This window comes from Rosa rugosa, chromosome 3, assembly GCF_958449725.1.
Source record: "Rosa rugosa chromosome 3, drRosRugo1.1, whole genome shotgun sequence".
Classification (NCBI taxonomy): domain Eukaryota; kingdom Viridiplantae; phylum Streptophyta; class Magnoliopsida; order Rosales; family Rosaceae; genus Rosa; species Rosa rugosa.
In genome coordinates, this window is record NC_084822.1 from 57,910,279 (window position 1) to 57,924,900 (window position 14,622).

Here is a 14,622-nt window from a genome sequence, read left to right on the forward strand (position 1 = left end):
AGAGTGTCATTGAGACTTTGAGAGTTAAAACAACCTCTACAAGATATGAAGATAAATTATTTACGTGTTCGAAATTATCTAATATGAATTGTTTTTGTAATTCAAAATAGAGTGCTGTTTTTGTGTAGTGAATGATGCTAGTGTGGCAACTCATTAGTTTGTATACTTATCATTACATGTTTCGGTACCTACATAATAAATCCCATCATATGCATACATAGACCGAATAATATTTACATAAAACAATGACAATGATTTAGATTGTCTTAAATCACATATATACAGTAGTCCAAAACTTGATATATAATTTTTCTTGATAATTCAAGTCGGGAACTGATTGAATTATCGACTGCATTTTGTTACTAAAGTTGTCAATAAATAACCAACGATGACTACAAAATGATGAAAAAGGGAAATAAGGTTAACAAAATTGTTTTACCAATGTGGGTTGGTTCAGTTGGTATATGCATGCTTGTGGTTGAGTCTCAATTCAAGTTCGATCCCCTCTACTAGCAATCTTGCGTTGGGTCGCGCGATCTATAAGTCTCATGCGGAAATCAATACCCGAGGGTTGTGCAGACAAGTACGTGTCACATGTCAGTCCTTCAAGGTCGAGGTTGTAGATCTATCCTGAACATGGAGGTGTAGGATAACCTTCCTCTCTCCAAACTTTTTTCGACTACAAAAATGTTTTCACTCCCCAAAAACTAATGAAATAGAAGTGAAATGAAAACAAAATGATTCACACAAATCCCCTTAATTTTTATGTGTATTATTACGTCACATACTTGGTATTGTATTTGCACATTGAGCCCTTCATTGTATGATCAAATGGTCTTAAACTCTTAGACATGCGTAATTTGTTACATTGACATTGGTAGTTTTAAAATTCTAAACTAACGTGGTAGTGAACTAGTGATAAGACATTTCTTCTCCATTATACTGATTATAGTGTTTTGCGCATGTACAAAATATCGCCGATCTAAAAGTAACGGAAGAAGAACTCTGAAATTGGGAGGTAACATGACATGTTTGGTACTCGCCGTCGGATTAGATAAAAAGAGAGAACAGAAGGGTGTAAAAAAGGAAACAAGGATAAAACGTTTTAACTTTCCAAAGGCCAAAAAATCGAGTGGAAGTAGAAACAAAATCCACAGAAAGCGAAGTGAAGTGAAATGAAAGCAGCACTATCCACTCTGATCAGCTCCAGGACTCTGAGCCCTCCCCCCTCTCCTTCTTCTGCTTCTTCTTCTTCTTTCGCTCGCTCCATTTGGCTTCAACCAAAGACCCTCTCCAACTCACCCTCCTTCATTACCCCTATACCCTCCAAGACCCTCACCACCAACAATTACTCCCGTCTCCGTCTCCGTCTCAATCATCGCAAGTCCCTCACCGCTAATTTCTCGTCGATAATGGCCTCCGCTTACAAGCCCGAAGAAGCCAGGGTCCCACCTGCCCTTCCCTTGCCCACTCCTCCCGTCAACAAGGTAACCAAGCTCTCTGTGTGGTGTTTAATTAGAGTTTGGAAGTTGAAATTGATTTGAATTTTGGTGTTTATTTTTATTTTTATGGATTTAGTTTAAGATTGGACTGTGCCAATTGTCGGTGACGGCCGATAAGGAGAGGAACATTGCTCATGCTCGCAAGGCCATCGAGCAGGCTGTCGAAAAGGGTGCTCAGCTGGTTCTCCTACCTGTGAGTTTCATCTGTCATTACTCACTCGCTCTGTGTTTTGGACATTCATATTGTTTAGTGATTAAGCTCATCGGTTCAAGTTTATTAAAGTTGTTTAAGTATAATAATCTGTTTGAAAGCACAGAGATCAGCTAAACAAACTGGGACTATATAGGAAGAAGCCAACTGACTTATGTCATATGGGTATCTATTTCGTCATATGTTAAGTAAATGAGTAGAAACATTGGGTTGAACTTGTTTTTGCTTCTTTGTACGTCAGGAAATATGGAATGGCCCGTATTCAAATGATAGCTTCCCAGTGTTTGCTGAGGATATTGACGCTGGTGGTGATGCATCTCCTTCGACAGCCATGCTTTCTGAAGTTGCTCAGCGCCTGAAAATCACCATTGTTGGTGGATCTATATCAGAGCGTTCTGGTGATCAGCTGTACAATACTTGTTGTGTCTTTGGTACTGATGGAAAGCTGAAAGCTAAACATAGGAAGGTAAGGCTCTAAGCTCATCAACTGTATGTGATAATATCAAGTATACAACTTTTACTCTTAATTTAAATATTGATTTGATATGACTATAAGGCATTTTAAATATGATTGATGAGTAGAAATTCTTAGCCTACCAGCATCAGCAGAATGCACCCAAGGACTGTTAGAATTATAGTTTTAACGCAAGTAATCTTTACAATCTTCTAACTTGGACTTTATCTGGGATTGAGTCCTCTAAATTATTTCACCATCTACATGCTTAATCATGGTGCCTCAAGATTGGTTTCAGCTCAGTGAGGAGGACCAGTAAAAATCTACTGTTAACTCTGGATGAGGCCTCCCCAATACATAGGGGGCAACAGCCTTGAATGATCTTGATTGAAGAATAGCACTCTCCGTTTGCCTTACAAATAGAGAGGATGTATTTCCTTCAATGAATCCTTCAGGGTTAGAGGATGTAGGGTTTTGAACTTTCTATGCTAACCTTTGAAACTAAACTTGTTTTTCGTAGACTTTGTTTATTACTGATTCAGTAACAAAGCTCATAGGGATCTACATGTATCACAGATACACCTCTTTGATATTGATATCCCTGGGAAGATTACCTTTATTGAATCAAAGACTCTTACAGCAGGGCAAACTCCTACCATTGTGGACACAGGTATGATGTTCATTCTGTGCATATTGACCTCTCCAACTATGTTGATTATGTTGTAATTCCTTATTTGGGATAGTAACAATGAAATGCTTCATGCAGAAGTTGGGCGTATTGGCATAGGCATTTGTTATGACATTAGGTTCCAGGAACTAGCTATGATCTATGGAGCAAGAGGTTAGCCTTTTCTTTTTCTTTCCGTTGAGTTTCTGCGTTTTCTGGTCATTCCATGCGGCAACAGCCATATAATGTTGCTAGTAATGAAACTTAAGTGTTAACTTTTCCCCTGTACTCAGAATCAATAATTCCTTCTTGTTATATATAACATTATCATCTTATAGCACCAAAATACATGAAATGTGCCACATTATTCCTTCTTGGCAGTTTAACTGATATATTATCTTTGCACTTGTTATCATCGGATGGGGCTTTAATTCTGTTTTGATCTTTTTTTTTTATGAGTTAAGAAGTGTACATTCTGCGCTTGAAAATACCGAAAGGCAAAAGCTAATAGTATTGAGTTGTTGACATTAGGTGCTCACTTGATATGCTATCCTGGGGCTTTTAACATGACCACTGGGCCATTGCATTGGGAATTGTTGCAGAGAGCAAGGTATTGCTTTATTTGAAGTCATTTAAAAAAATATTTTAATGCTATTTATAGTTCATCATATAGTTATTACTGAGATTTGCCTTCTATCTCTTGTGCAGGGCTACAGATAACCAGGTACTCTATCCTACATCCTGTATGAGATATGTATCCTGATTTATGTCTGTAAATAAACTTGAAGCTCATTTCATGACACAAACAAAATGTTATGATTTATTACATGACTAGGACCATAGCATGTCGCGTCCCAGTGTTATTACAATATTACCTGGGTTGTCCACAGGCAAAACTGTATCTTCGCCATCACATGTCCTATTAGGATGGTGAAGGTTGTTTTGATGTGATTTATATTTGATCCAATTACCAACCATTATGTGCAAGCTTACGTGGTTTGTACAAAGAAGTTTCAAGTACTATTAGTTGCATTGGAGAAATTCAAACCACCTAAATTTTTATCCGTTCATCTTTGTCACTGCTACAGAGATTTTGTTACCTAAAATTACAGTCGTGATATTAACAGGGGACGGTAAAGTTCCATGCAGTGTATTATACATGTTTCATAACAGTGAAATAGAAAATGTCTTTTTACATTTCAACTGATCTGGGAGTTAGCTTTATGTATGAAGTAAACTAATTTTCAAAACATGTTGCAATCTGTAAACCAAGTAGAAAATGTGTATGCACTCTCTTTAAATTTAATTTAAATCAATCACAAGTTGGGCTTTCCTCCATATCAACTCTTAACAATTTTCATGGATGTTATTCTTTTGGTTGGTTGACAGCTATATGTGGCAACTTGTTCACCTGCTCGAGATGCCGGAGCTGGTTATGTGGCATGGGGCCACTCCACCCTTGTCGGACCAGTATGTTTGACACTAAACTTTTGCTTTGCACATGCTTCCCTTAAATCTTTCCTGGAGCCATTCATTGGCAAGTTGAATTTTTACTAGAACCATTCGTTGGCAAGTTAATGCCTTCGCCAAAGGTCCTATATTTTGTTTTGAAAAGCAGAGTTGTATACTTAATGATGAAGAAAATGGCATCATTGTGATACTTGCTGTGCTTTTGCGGGGACAATTTTGCTCATAGGGTGTGACCTATAGTTCTAAATGTGGCAGTTTGGAGAAGTGCTGGCAACTACAGAACATGAAGAGGCAATTATCATAGCTGAGGTTGATTATTCACTCCTTGAGCTTAGAAGGTGATCTGGTTTCCAACCTAATGCATGTTTTCTTTTTTATTCAAGAATGCTTTAAGATATATTAATAACATATTCTCATAGAGTTAATGTATAAAAGAATTTAACACAAGTTTATTTCCATTATTCAGAACAAATCTCCCTTTACTGAAGCAGCGGCGAGGAGATCTTTACCAGTTGGTAGATGTTCAGAGGTTGAATTCTAAATGATTGTCAAAGACTTATTACACACAAAGCGAGTGCTAGTGAGAAATGTTTGTGAATGTACCAAGTAATGGAAATAATGAGACCATTTGATTATGGAATACTGAAACTAATGTGACTGTATTTCGCATATTGAAGTTTATAATTATTTGGATATTGAAGGTTTGAGCAAATACTGTGACTTAATTTCGTATATTGAAGTCTATATTTATTTTGATATTGAAGGTTTTAGCAGATGTTCTTTCCTGTTTCCTGGGAAGGTGGCGTTTTGGAGCAGACTCCACGGGGAAACTCAGTTTGCCAGTCACTATGAAATGGGATGTTCAATTCCAGACTTCAATAAGACTGTGAGTAGGACCTCTTCAGCAGTCTTGGGCCCTGAAATTGAATTGGAACGGACAAAATACACGGGCCAAGATGGAAATGAAATCCACGTGAAGATGGAGACCCCAGGAGTCGGTACAAGCTTACAAAGGGCACGTGGGTACAGCATGGACAAAGCCCTCTAGTAGACCTCAAGTAGTAGAGCCCGGTCATCAATCTACTAGACCTCAAATAGTACTAGTAGGTATAAGCTAGTAGAGCTCAAGTAGTAGAGTAGGGCTGGGACGGTTCGGTTCAGGAAAAAAAAAATTGTAGAATTGAGACCGAACCGCATATAAGCACTTTGGTTCAGGTTTGCCATTTTCAAAAGCAAGAACTGACAAGGACCCGAACCGTTTAACTTCGGTTCGGTTATGACGGTTCCTTGGGTCCTGTAGTTCTGCTAAACTGTTAACAGATTTCCATCTTTCCAGGCTTCCAAGTCCAATCTGGGCAACTCAAACATTCAAACATAAGCCAACAATGACCATTCCAAGTCCAATCTAGGCAACTTGATCATTGAAACATAGTCTAAACATCCAATAGTTCAAATTGATCCAAATGCTTATTGATGAAACATTCAAATTGCAACAAATAAACATGTTAAAATATGAGTACATGACCAATGTGCCAAACTGGTAAACTAAACAAACTACAAAAGTTCAAATTGGTAAAAATCACAAAGTACCAAAGTGATCCAAACTCCAAATTCCAAAGTCCAAACCAGTAATAAAAAAAATAAAAATAAAAAGGAACTATGAAGCAGGGCACTCAAGCAGGCAGCAGTACAGCACAGTCCAGCTGCTCTAGCAATTATGTAGCAACTCAGCAACAACAAACTGCATATTACACAAACTGCATAAGTGTATAATATACAAATTGCATATTACAGAAACAGATCAACTGCATATTACACAATACGTATACACAGATACACTTCACATTACCTAAACTGCATATTACAAACCTGAAACATTTAAAAAAAAGTACAAACTGCAAAGTGCAAACCTTTAACTGTTGGAGACTTTAATCATTTTTTGGATTTGGAAGGCTTAGAAGTCTTAGAAGACTTTGTTGCATCTGATGTCTTGGAAATCTTTGCAGCCTTTGAATCCCTTGCTGCCTTTGGATCCCTTGCTGTCTTGGAAGCACTTGCATTTTGAGCTTGCTCTTTTCTTTTCTTCTCTTCATCAGCTTGTTCTGCATCCAAAAAATAATAATGACTTATGAGTTATGACAGAATTCAACAAAGAACAACTTTTCAATAAATCTGCATCAACTCATAAATCTTTTCAATAAATAAATGTATCTTGCTCAACTTTTTCATAAAACTCCATTTCTTCAATGGTTGGAATACATTCCAACCCCATAATACTATCTGACTTAAGCCAATTTTGAAGGCAGATCAGTGCTTCTACAGATTTTGGAGTCAGTGAGCTCCTATATGGGTCAATAACCCTTTTTCCAGTACTAAAACTCAACTCGCTAGCCACTGTGGAGACTTGAATGGCTAGTACATCCCTAGCAAGAGCCTGCAAGTTGGGATATTTACTGCCATTAAGCTTCCACCAAAGCAAAATCTTCCAATCTTCACCTTCTTTAGACTTTTCTATCGGATCAAGCAAATATCTATCAACTTCATGTCCAACCACCATCTGATCACCTCGTTCAAGTTGTCTATTCCAATCTTCAAGCATAACCTTCCTTTTCCCAGTAACTCTTCCCTTTGTTTTCTGACTTTTACTGCTGCTGCTCATAGTTGTACTCTAAACCCTAAATAACCATAGTTGTACTCTCTCCACTTCTTGACTTTTGTGAACCCTGTACACCCATTGATGCTGCATATAGGTCACAGAGGTTAACTAACAGCTCTTTCACATCATCTGACCTCCTTTTGATCTCTGACCTATCTAACCCAAGCATATTGTCACAATTGAATTCAAAGTACCTCAGCTTGTACCTAGGGTCCAACACAACTGCTACAAGAAAAAGCTTATTGATGTCGTCTAACTGATCAAAGTATTTGCTATACTTTTTTCTCATCTTGTTTGCCATCTGAAATAGCAGCTTATCAGTCTCAGTTGACTCTCCATCTATTGGCTTATAAAACAGATCATCAATCTCAACCTTAATGGCTACAATGTCATGGAAAGCCAACTGTGAAGTAGGGTGCAGTGAAGCACTCACATTCACTGTGACTTGATAGAAAACTCTAAGAAAATTCACAAAAATTTTAGACTTCTCCCAATCTTCATCCTTTGGTGGCCCAACCCTCTTCCTTGGTGTTCTAGACCTGTGTACAACTTGATCATCCTCCTCCTCTTCTAATTCTTCTTATTCATCAAAATAACTTATGTACTTCACATCTTCATCCTCTGCCATCCTATCAAATGCCTTCCTCAACTCCAAAATTGTGCCCAACATCAGGTAGGTGGAATTCCACCTTGTTGGAATATCCAAAATGCAAATTTTTTTACACTCTACCTTGGTTTGTTCCATACAAACCTTAAATGCATCTGTTCTAGCCTGAGAACTCCTCACATACCTAATAGCATTCCTAATTGAAGCTACTGACCTCTCCATTATATGCAAACCAGACCTCACAATTAAATTCACAATGTGAGCTAAGCATCTCACATGCATAAACTTGCATCCACAAATTGGTTTCCTATCCCAAGTTAACATTTTCTTCCTAACGTACTCAATAGCAACCCCATTTGCAGCTGCATTGTCTACACTAATTGTCAAAACTCTATCAATTGTCCACTCAATCAAGGCATTCTCTACTATTTTACCAATAGTGTTGCCATGATGGTTTGGAATTACACAAAACTTTAAAACTCTTTTGTGCATTTTCCAACCATAGTCTATAAAATGGGCTGTAATGACCATGTAATTGATGTTTTGACAACTAGTCCATGTATCTGTTGTTAAACAGACACAATAGGACTGTAATTCAGCTTTCAACTACTCTTTTTTGCTTTATACATCCTCAAAAAAGTCTTGACAATAACCTTCCTACATGGCACCTCAAATCTAGGAACAGCAACTTCACAAAAGTGCCTAAATCCAGGCCTTTCAATGGCACTGAAAGGAAGCTCATCTATCACTATCATTCTAGTAGCAGCATCTACACAAGCATCCTGACTCCAAGTCCTACTAGTTAAACTAGGCTTCCCATCCACCATATCCGTACTTAAAATTTGTTGTCCCTCCTCTAAATCAACTCTACCTGGATAACCCTTACAAATAAGCTCAATGTGTTTCCTAAGTGAGTAGTGTCATTCTCTATAGAATCACATGCTAGATGGGTGGGGCAATACTTACATTGAGCTCGTTTTGTGCTCCCAACAACCGTTTCCACTCCATCGACCACCTCGATTAGTGGCTGATCAAACTTGGTGAAGTGCTCCCTAACTTCTGAACGTACTGCAGCTTTTTTCTCCCTCTTCCTCTTTGAAACTTTCGGAGTCCGATCACATTTTCTCTTCTTCCCTCTCGGACCAGCAGCAGTGGTTTCTTATTCTTCTTCTAATGCATTGGCACTAATGGTTTGATTGGTTTCTTCTTCTGTTGGAGCAGCACATTCAACCACCAACTCGTGACCAACAGGACTGGGACTTGAATAAGAGGTCATTGATGATTTAATGAATAATGAATAGGGAAATGAATAAGGTTGAATGCATCAATCGATGAATCGAACAATGAAATAGGGATTGAAGGGATTTAGGATGTTGAATTGTTGAAGGGAGTTAGGATTTTAGGGTACGGTTTTGCCGTTTTGGGATAAATGGGGAAGAACTTGAGGAGTGAAATAGGGATTAGGGATTTAGGATGTTGAATTGTTGAAGGGATTTAGGATTTTAGGGTACGGTTTTTGCCGTTTTGGGAGAAATGGGGAAGAACTGGAGAAGTGAAATAGAGATTAGGGTTTAGATCGAAAAAAATGGAATAAGACAATCTCGATTGAGTCGATTCTGTTCGGGATTTATATATATATATAGCTAACGTGTGCGGTTCCTCGGTTCGTGGTGGTATTGAAGCATTGGAACCGAAATCGAACCGCAGTTTATGAACTCGGTTCGGTTCTTCAAAACTGATGCATTTTCAAAGCTTGGAACCGCACCGAACCGCCAGTTTCGGGGCGGTTCGGGCTGGTTTTTCGGTTCTTCGGGTCTAAAGTCCCAGCCTTAAGTAGAGCCCAGTCATCAATCTAGTAGACGTCAAATAGTAGTAGGTATAATCTAGTAGACCCAAATAGTACTAGTAGGTATAATCTAGTATACCTCAAATAGTACTAGTAGGTATAATCTAGTATACCTCAAGTAGTAGAGCCCGGTCATCAATCTAGTAGACCTTAAACAATACTAGTAGGTATAATCTAGTAGACCCAAATAGTACTAGTAGGTATAATCTAGTATACCTCAAATAGTACTAGTAGGTATAAGCTTGTAGACCTCAAGTAGTAGAGCCTGGTCATCAATCTAGTAGACCTCAAATAGTACTAGTAGGTATAATCTAGTAGACCTCAAGCAGTAGAGCCCGGTCATCAATCTAGTCGATCTTAAATAGTAGTATAGTACTAGTAGGTATAATCTAGTAGACCCAAATAGTACTAGTAGGTATAATCTAATATACCTCAAATAGTACTAGTAGGTATAATAGTACTAGTAGGTATAATCTAGTATACCTCAAATAGTACTAGTAGGTATAATCTAGTATACCTCAAATAGTACTAGTAGGTATAAGCTAGTAGACCTCAAATAGTACTAGTAGGTATAATCTAGTATACCTCAAATAGTACTAATAGGTATAATCTAGTAGACCTCAAGCAGTAGAGCCCGATCATCAATCTAGTCGACCTCAAATAGTACTAGTAGGTAGACAGAACCAGAAGTAAAAACTCCAGAATACTATAGAATTTTCGAATAATGAAACATCTTTATAATGTAATAAATTTTTTTTTTTTTTGAAATTTCAATATTTCGTACTACCGTTGAATTTTAAAGGAATAGAGAAGTAGAAAACCTAAAATTAAGTGAGGGAATATTCAATACACTGATGTACACTTACACTAATTACTAATACGAATAAATAGCTGGATAACATCAACTAAATAAAAAAGATAATTGTCTATAAATATGCATTATTGAGATCTACCGAGTCTGCTAATTCACTTATATTGTGGTTGCATTGAATAATTTTCCAAATTAAGGGGATGGCTGTGGAAATGCTAGCCTTTCAATCTCTGACAATAATTATGCTGCTGCCACTGCTTCACTGCTTTGTTGGGAACAGAGCAAAGTGTCTCTATTTGTTCAGTAACCAATGACCTTCTTCTCTTCTTTTGTTTGGAGGATCATTCGTTCTTCACTCTCCTCCTCGGGATCCCCAACGCCCATCTCTTTCACCAATATCACTGCATGATTGGAGATAGCTTGATGAATTCCACTTCATACTTGCTAAAAATACAAAAATTAAGTCGGTTCTTTTTCAAGTACTAGACTACTAGTAGCACGTTACTAAAGTTCAAAGAAGAAACGTTGTGGCAGTAGTACATCTACATTTTAATCTTAACTTTTTAGTTTTTACATATGTATCGTATTTTTAAATCTTTATTGTCTTTCTTTTGATCCTAATCTTTTTCCCGTCAACAATTACTTAAGTTAAAAATAAGTTTGATATAACGTTTCAAAAAACAAAAGTATCGTTTGTGTTCCTTCACTTTTGTAAAGTAATATTCTCAATTCCGTATATTTATCGTTGTCGTAATTGTCCATCACATTTTCATCGTAGTCCTAATTATAACTTTAACAATAAATTTTGTCATAACCTCTTCTTAACCTAGGATACATGTGAAATTAGTTTATAAATTTTTTTTATCGTATTCCAAAACATGTAATATTCTGAATAAATTATCATCTACATCTACTTTTACATTAGATATAATAATTAAAAAAAAAAAAAAAAACTCATAATATTACATGCTCCAAAACATTATGGAATTTTGGTAGCCGATTCTCCCGGCCGGTACCAAACATGGGACGGTACGATGCAATCATATTCTTGTCTAAGTGGCATGATCGAGAGGTACATATTAACACATGCTCGTGGCTTCATCCTTCATGCTACCTTACGAAGACGAGCTAGGTATCATCAAAATATGATCGAGTGCTGGTTCTGCCCATGCTTTCTCACGTGGCATATATACGACTTCAAGCTGCAAATCGATCTGCAATGTTTTTGGGACCCAAAACCAATAATGTTTTCACTGCAACTTGTAGAAGAAGCATAGAATGCTCTATTGCAGCAGACAAAAGGTGAATCCAAAGCCTGAGGCAATCTGGGTTTTTACTCAATTTTACTAAAAGAAACCGAAGGGTATGGATAAAATACTGGAGATATTTTTTACTGGAAAGGAAAGGGTACATGACCCTTGCATATACGGTGAAAATCAGAAGGGATGGTCCCTACTCCCTAGTGGGGGATACTGACACCCAACAAGGACAGGGACCCCTGAGACTCAATACACGTGGCGATGGCCTACTGAAGTCTGAAACTTGTACAAGTGAGCATGACGTATTCGCACGTGTGAAGGCGATAGCGTGAGAGAGAGAGAGCACAAATCTGACCGTCCATTACTGGCTAGTGGAGTAATTTTAGGTGGTAATAACGGGAACAGAACACCAGAGTATTACAGTCTGACGGCGTTGTCCGTTTGTACGAAAGTATTTCACCTCTTCTCTTTTTTCTCTTTTTTGATCGAATTTACCTCTTGATCATTTGAAAATAATAAAAAGATCGAAGAGCAGATATACACGTAGTTTTTTTTTTGTCTGTAGATTTATACTTGAAATGATTCAATTCCACATTTAATCATTATAAAATTTAATATGCAACACTGGTTGTATTTTTAATTTAAACTAATAATATACATCTAATTATGTTTGATTTAACATCCGTTATTATACATTTTTTTTTGTAGTTATAAGTTGTCTTCATTATAATTCGGTTTCAGTTTCAACCACAGTTTTCGGTTATATCCTTGTATTTTTTTTTTCTCGAAACAAGTGGAACTAATTGCAAGACGAAATTGAATCAAACCTAAATGTAGAGAAATCAATCAATACAATTTTGTTGGTCACTCTAGAACATATTGAGTAATCTCAAATTCTTTGAAAGTGAGAATCCTAAGCTCGACCAATGAATGATAGATATTCTGTATTCTCAATTTTTTATGAACATTTAAATTATCGAGATAATGTAATCTTCAAGTCAGTATTGCAAGTTGTTGAGATCCAAATTTATGTTCTACACCTCTAACCAAGAAGAAGCTTGGTTTCCAGGAGGCAAGAATCAAAGCTGTGGGCCGGTTTGTAGGGTTTAAAGGTTCAAGTTGAGATGCCATTTTCTAATCTAGACACAAGGGTCTGAGTCTGACCAAATTTTAGACCAGAGTCCTAAACACAGACCCTACTTAATTAATATTTAATCACCCTCAACATCCATTACCATCTGACTCTGAAAGTACACAAGATCATTGTCTAATTGTTGGTGCAAGCCACCTTACTATGTATCATATTTTAACCCAAGAACCCAAATGGCTGGATTTGGTTTGAAACCCTAATAAGGGACCAAATCGAAGAACTTTCATTGTCCATCTCCTTTTATCGAACACTTGATGTGCATAAAGGGCTGTACTTGTTGAAGGAATCATAACTTATGTCATGAAATGGATGAACATGAAGCAAACAAAATTAGAACAACATGTGACCTTGGCTAGGATTACGGGAGCAGATCCTTTGGCTTCCCAGCTAGTTTATGGCAATGGTGGGGTTTGTTGTTTGGATGATCTTGATGCAACTCCAAACCATCCTTTTCAGTATACTTAATGGGGTTTTCTTTGTCTGTCAACTAAGGAAACACCAGATTTAATACTACTTGCATTGTATATATATGAACTATGCATGATAATCCTTACATTTTCACATTGATGTTGTGGTTTTGTATTGACTTCAGGGTAGCGTTTAATTTTATATGAAAATTGTTTGTAATCTTCTCAGTAGAAATAGTTTTAATTTTGTTTATTCTATTGAGAACTATATATATATATGGTCCAATAGTTAATGAGGTCCTAAGTTCGAACTTTGCATTCTCTCTATTTAGTAATTTATGACCCTAACCGTTCATTTCCCTATATAATTCTCCAATGACTCGTTATAGAAAAAGGCAATCAAGAAAGTTTCTTACTAAACAATTCATTTTTGCGAGTATAATTATTATCAAAATCGTTAATTATTAATTTACGATCTAAATCTTAGTCTATTAGAAGTAGAAGTATTAGGCGCTTCGGTAACATTCGGGTGAAGAGTAAGGCTATGATATGTTAATATTTCTCATACATCAACTTTTTTTAGGTAAAAGAAGAAATTCTCTAGGTAGAAGTGAGTGATTTATCCCGCAATCAATTCATTGCATAAATGATGAAAAAGATGAATTACTTACCATACTAACTTGTGGTAAAGTCAACCATTACTTACAATAAGAAAAAGGTGAATGAATTAAGTTTTAAACTTCATCAAAGGCTCCATAGAGCCGTTTATCAAATTTAGAGCTTAAATTTCCATGATTAAAGGCAACATTTCAAGGCTCCTTCCGTAAATCAACCATGGTAAAACCCAATTTCCCATGATTCAAAGGCCTACTTTTAGTTCATCCACTTGATTTCGCTTTTTATCTGCCATTTCCATTTTTGGGTACTAAAGCTTCACATTTCAAAATCTTAAAAACAAAAAATCACAATAACATTTTACAAACAGGGTGCGGTCCATTAGCTCTCACTCCTTGCAAAGATCCTTGAACAACTCTCTTTTTTTCTTTCTTTTTGTGGTAAACTTTTATTTTATCCGGTATCTTTTGTTGGTGATCGAATATCATCCGTTTCTTTTGTTTTGTTTGTTTTTGACAATTACCGTCAAATAGGCCATCAAATAAGATTTAAAAACAAAAAACCCTACTGCAATAATCAAAACCTATACCTACCAATTGAGAGAGAAAAAAATGTATACAATGCATGTCTTATAAAGAACAGAACTACCAAGAACAATGTACAAACATAACCAGAAGAAAAATTGTAGGTACGTAGGTTATATATAAAACATCTCTCTCTTGTAGCTAACCATTATCAATCATGACCATGCCAACTCAATATGAATTTTAAACCTAAGTATAACGCACCTTCCTCATCTAACTAGAATCCTTTTTTAATGATGTTACCGTACCCATCATCATAAAGTTTTACTTTGAAATTAATATTATTCTAAAAAACCAAAATTAATACATAGGAGTAGTCTAAATCAAACCCTCATTAATCAGTAGCTTGAATATTGGATCACATTCAACCACCAAACTTAATC

General features: G+C 36.6%; 2 protein-coding genes across 2 annotated transcripts; one reads left to right on the top strand and one right to left on the bottom strand.

Moving 5' to 3' along the window:
• Positions 1-1,132: 1,132 nt before the first annotated feature.
• Positions 1,133-5,016, top strand: LOC133736740 (omega-amidase, chloroplastic). Its single transcript, XM_062164336.1, has 10 exons — positions 1,133-1,487; positions 1,579-1,695; positions 1,955-2,179; positions 2,744-2,837; positions 2,934-3,008; positions 3,366-3,444; positions 3,543-3,558; positions 4,224-4,304; positions 4,560-4,642; positions 4,771-5,016. Exons 1-10 carry the CDS (start codon positions 1,176-1,178, stop codon positions 4,847-4,849), a joined length of 1,161 nt encoding a protein of 386 aa, XP_062020320.1. The 5' UTR covers positions 1,133-1,175; the 3' UTR covers positions 4,850-5,016.
• Positions 5,017-6,979: 1,963 nt separating this feature from the next.
• LOC133738014 (zinc finger BED domain-containing protein RICESLEEPER 2-like) lies at positions 6,980-8,394 on the bottom strand. Its single transcript, XM_062165455.1, has 3 exons — positions 8,229-8,394; positions 7,566-8,130; positions 6,980-7,418 (listed from the first exon to the last, which is right to left on the bottom strand). Exons 1-3 carry the CDS (start codon positions 8,392-8,394, stop codon positions 6,980-6,982), a joined length of 1,170 nt encoding a protein of 389 aa, XP_062021439.1.
• Between the last annotated feature and the right edge of the window lie 6,228 nt (positions 8,395-14,622).

What these genes read in the sequence shown, in the direction of transcription:
- LOC133736740 (XM_062164336.1), top strand. Translation starts at nt 1,176, where the DNA reads ATGAAAGCAGCACTATCCACTCTGATCAGCTCCAGGACTCTGAGCCCT. An exon ending in CCACTCCTCCCGTCAACAAG is followed by an intron (nt 1,488 to 1,578) that starts GTAACCAAGCTC and finishes TTATGGATTTAG; the next exon opens with TTTAAGATTGGACTGTGCCA. An exon ending in TCACTCCTTGAGCTTAGAAG is followed by an intron (nt 4,643 to 4,770) that starts GTGATCTGGTTT and finishes TCCATTATTCAG; the next exon opens with AACAAATCTCCCTTTACTGA.
- LOC133738014 (XM_062165455.1), bottom strand. Translation starts at nt 8,394, where the DNA reads ATGGTGGATGGGAAGCCTAGTTTAACTAGTAGGACTTGGAGTCAGGAT. An exon ending in TCCTAGATTTGAGGTGCCAT is followed by an intron (nt 8,131 to 8,228) that starts GTAGGAAGGTTA and finishes GTTTAACAACAG; the next exon opens with ATACATGGACTAGTTGTCAA. An exon ending in GCAGAGGATGAAGATGTGAA is followed by an intron (nt 7,419 to 7,565) that starts GTACATAAGTTA and finishes GAATTTTCTTAG; the next exon opens with AGTTTTCTATCAAGTCACAG.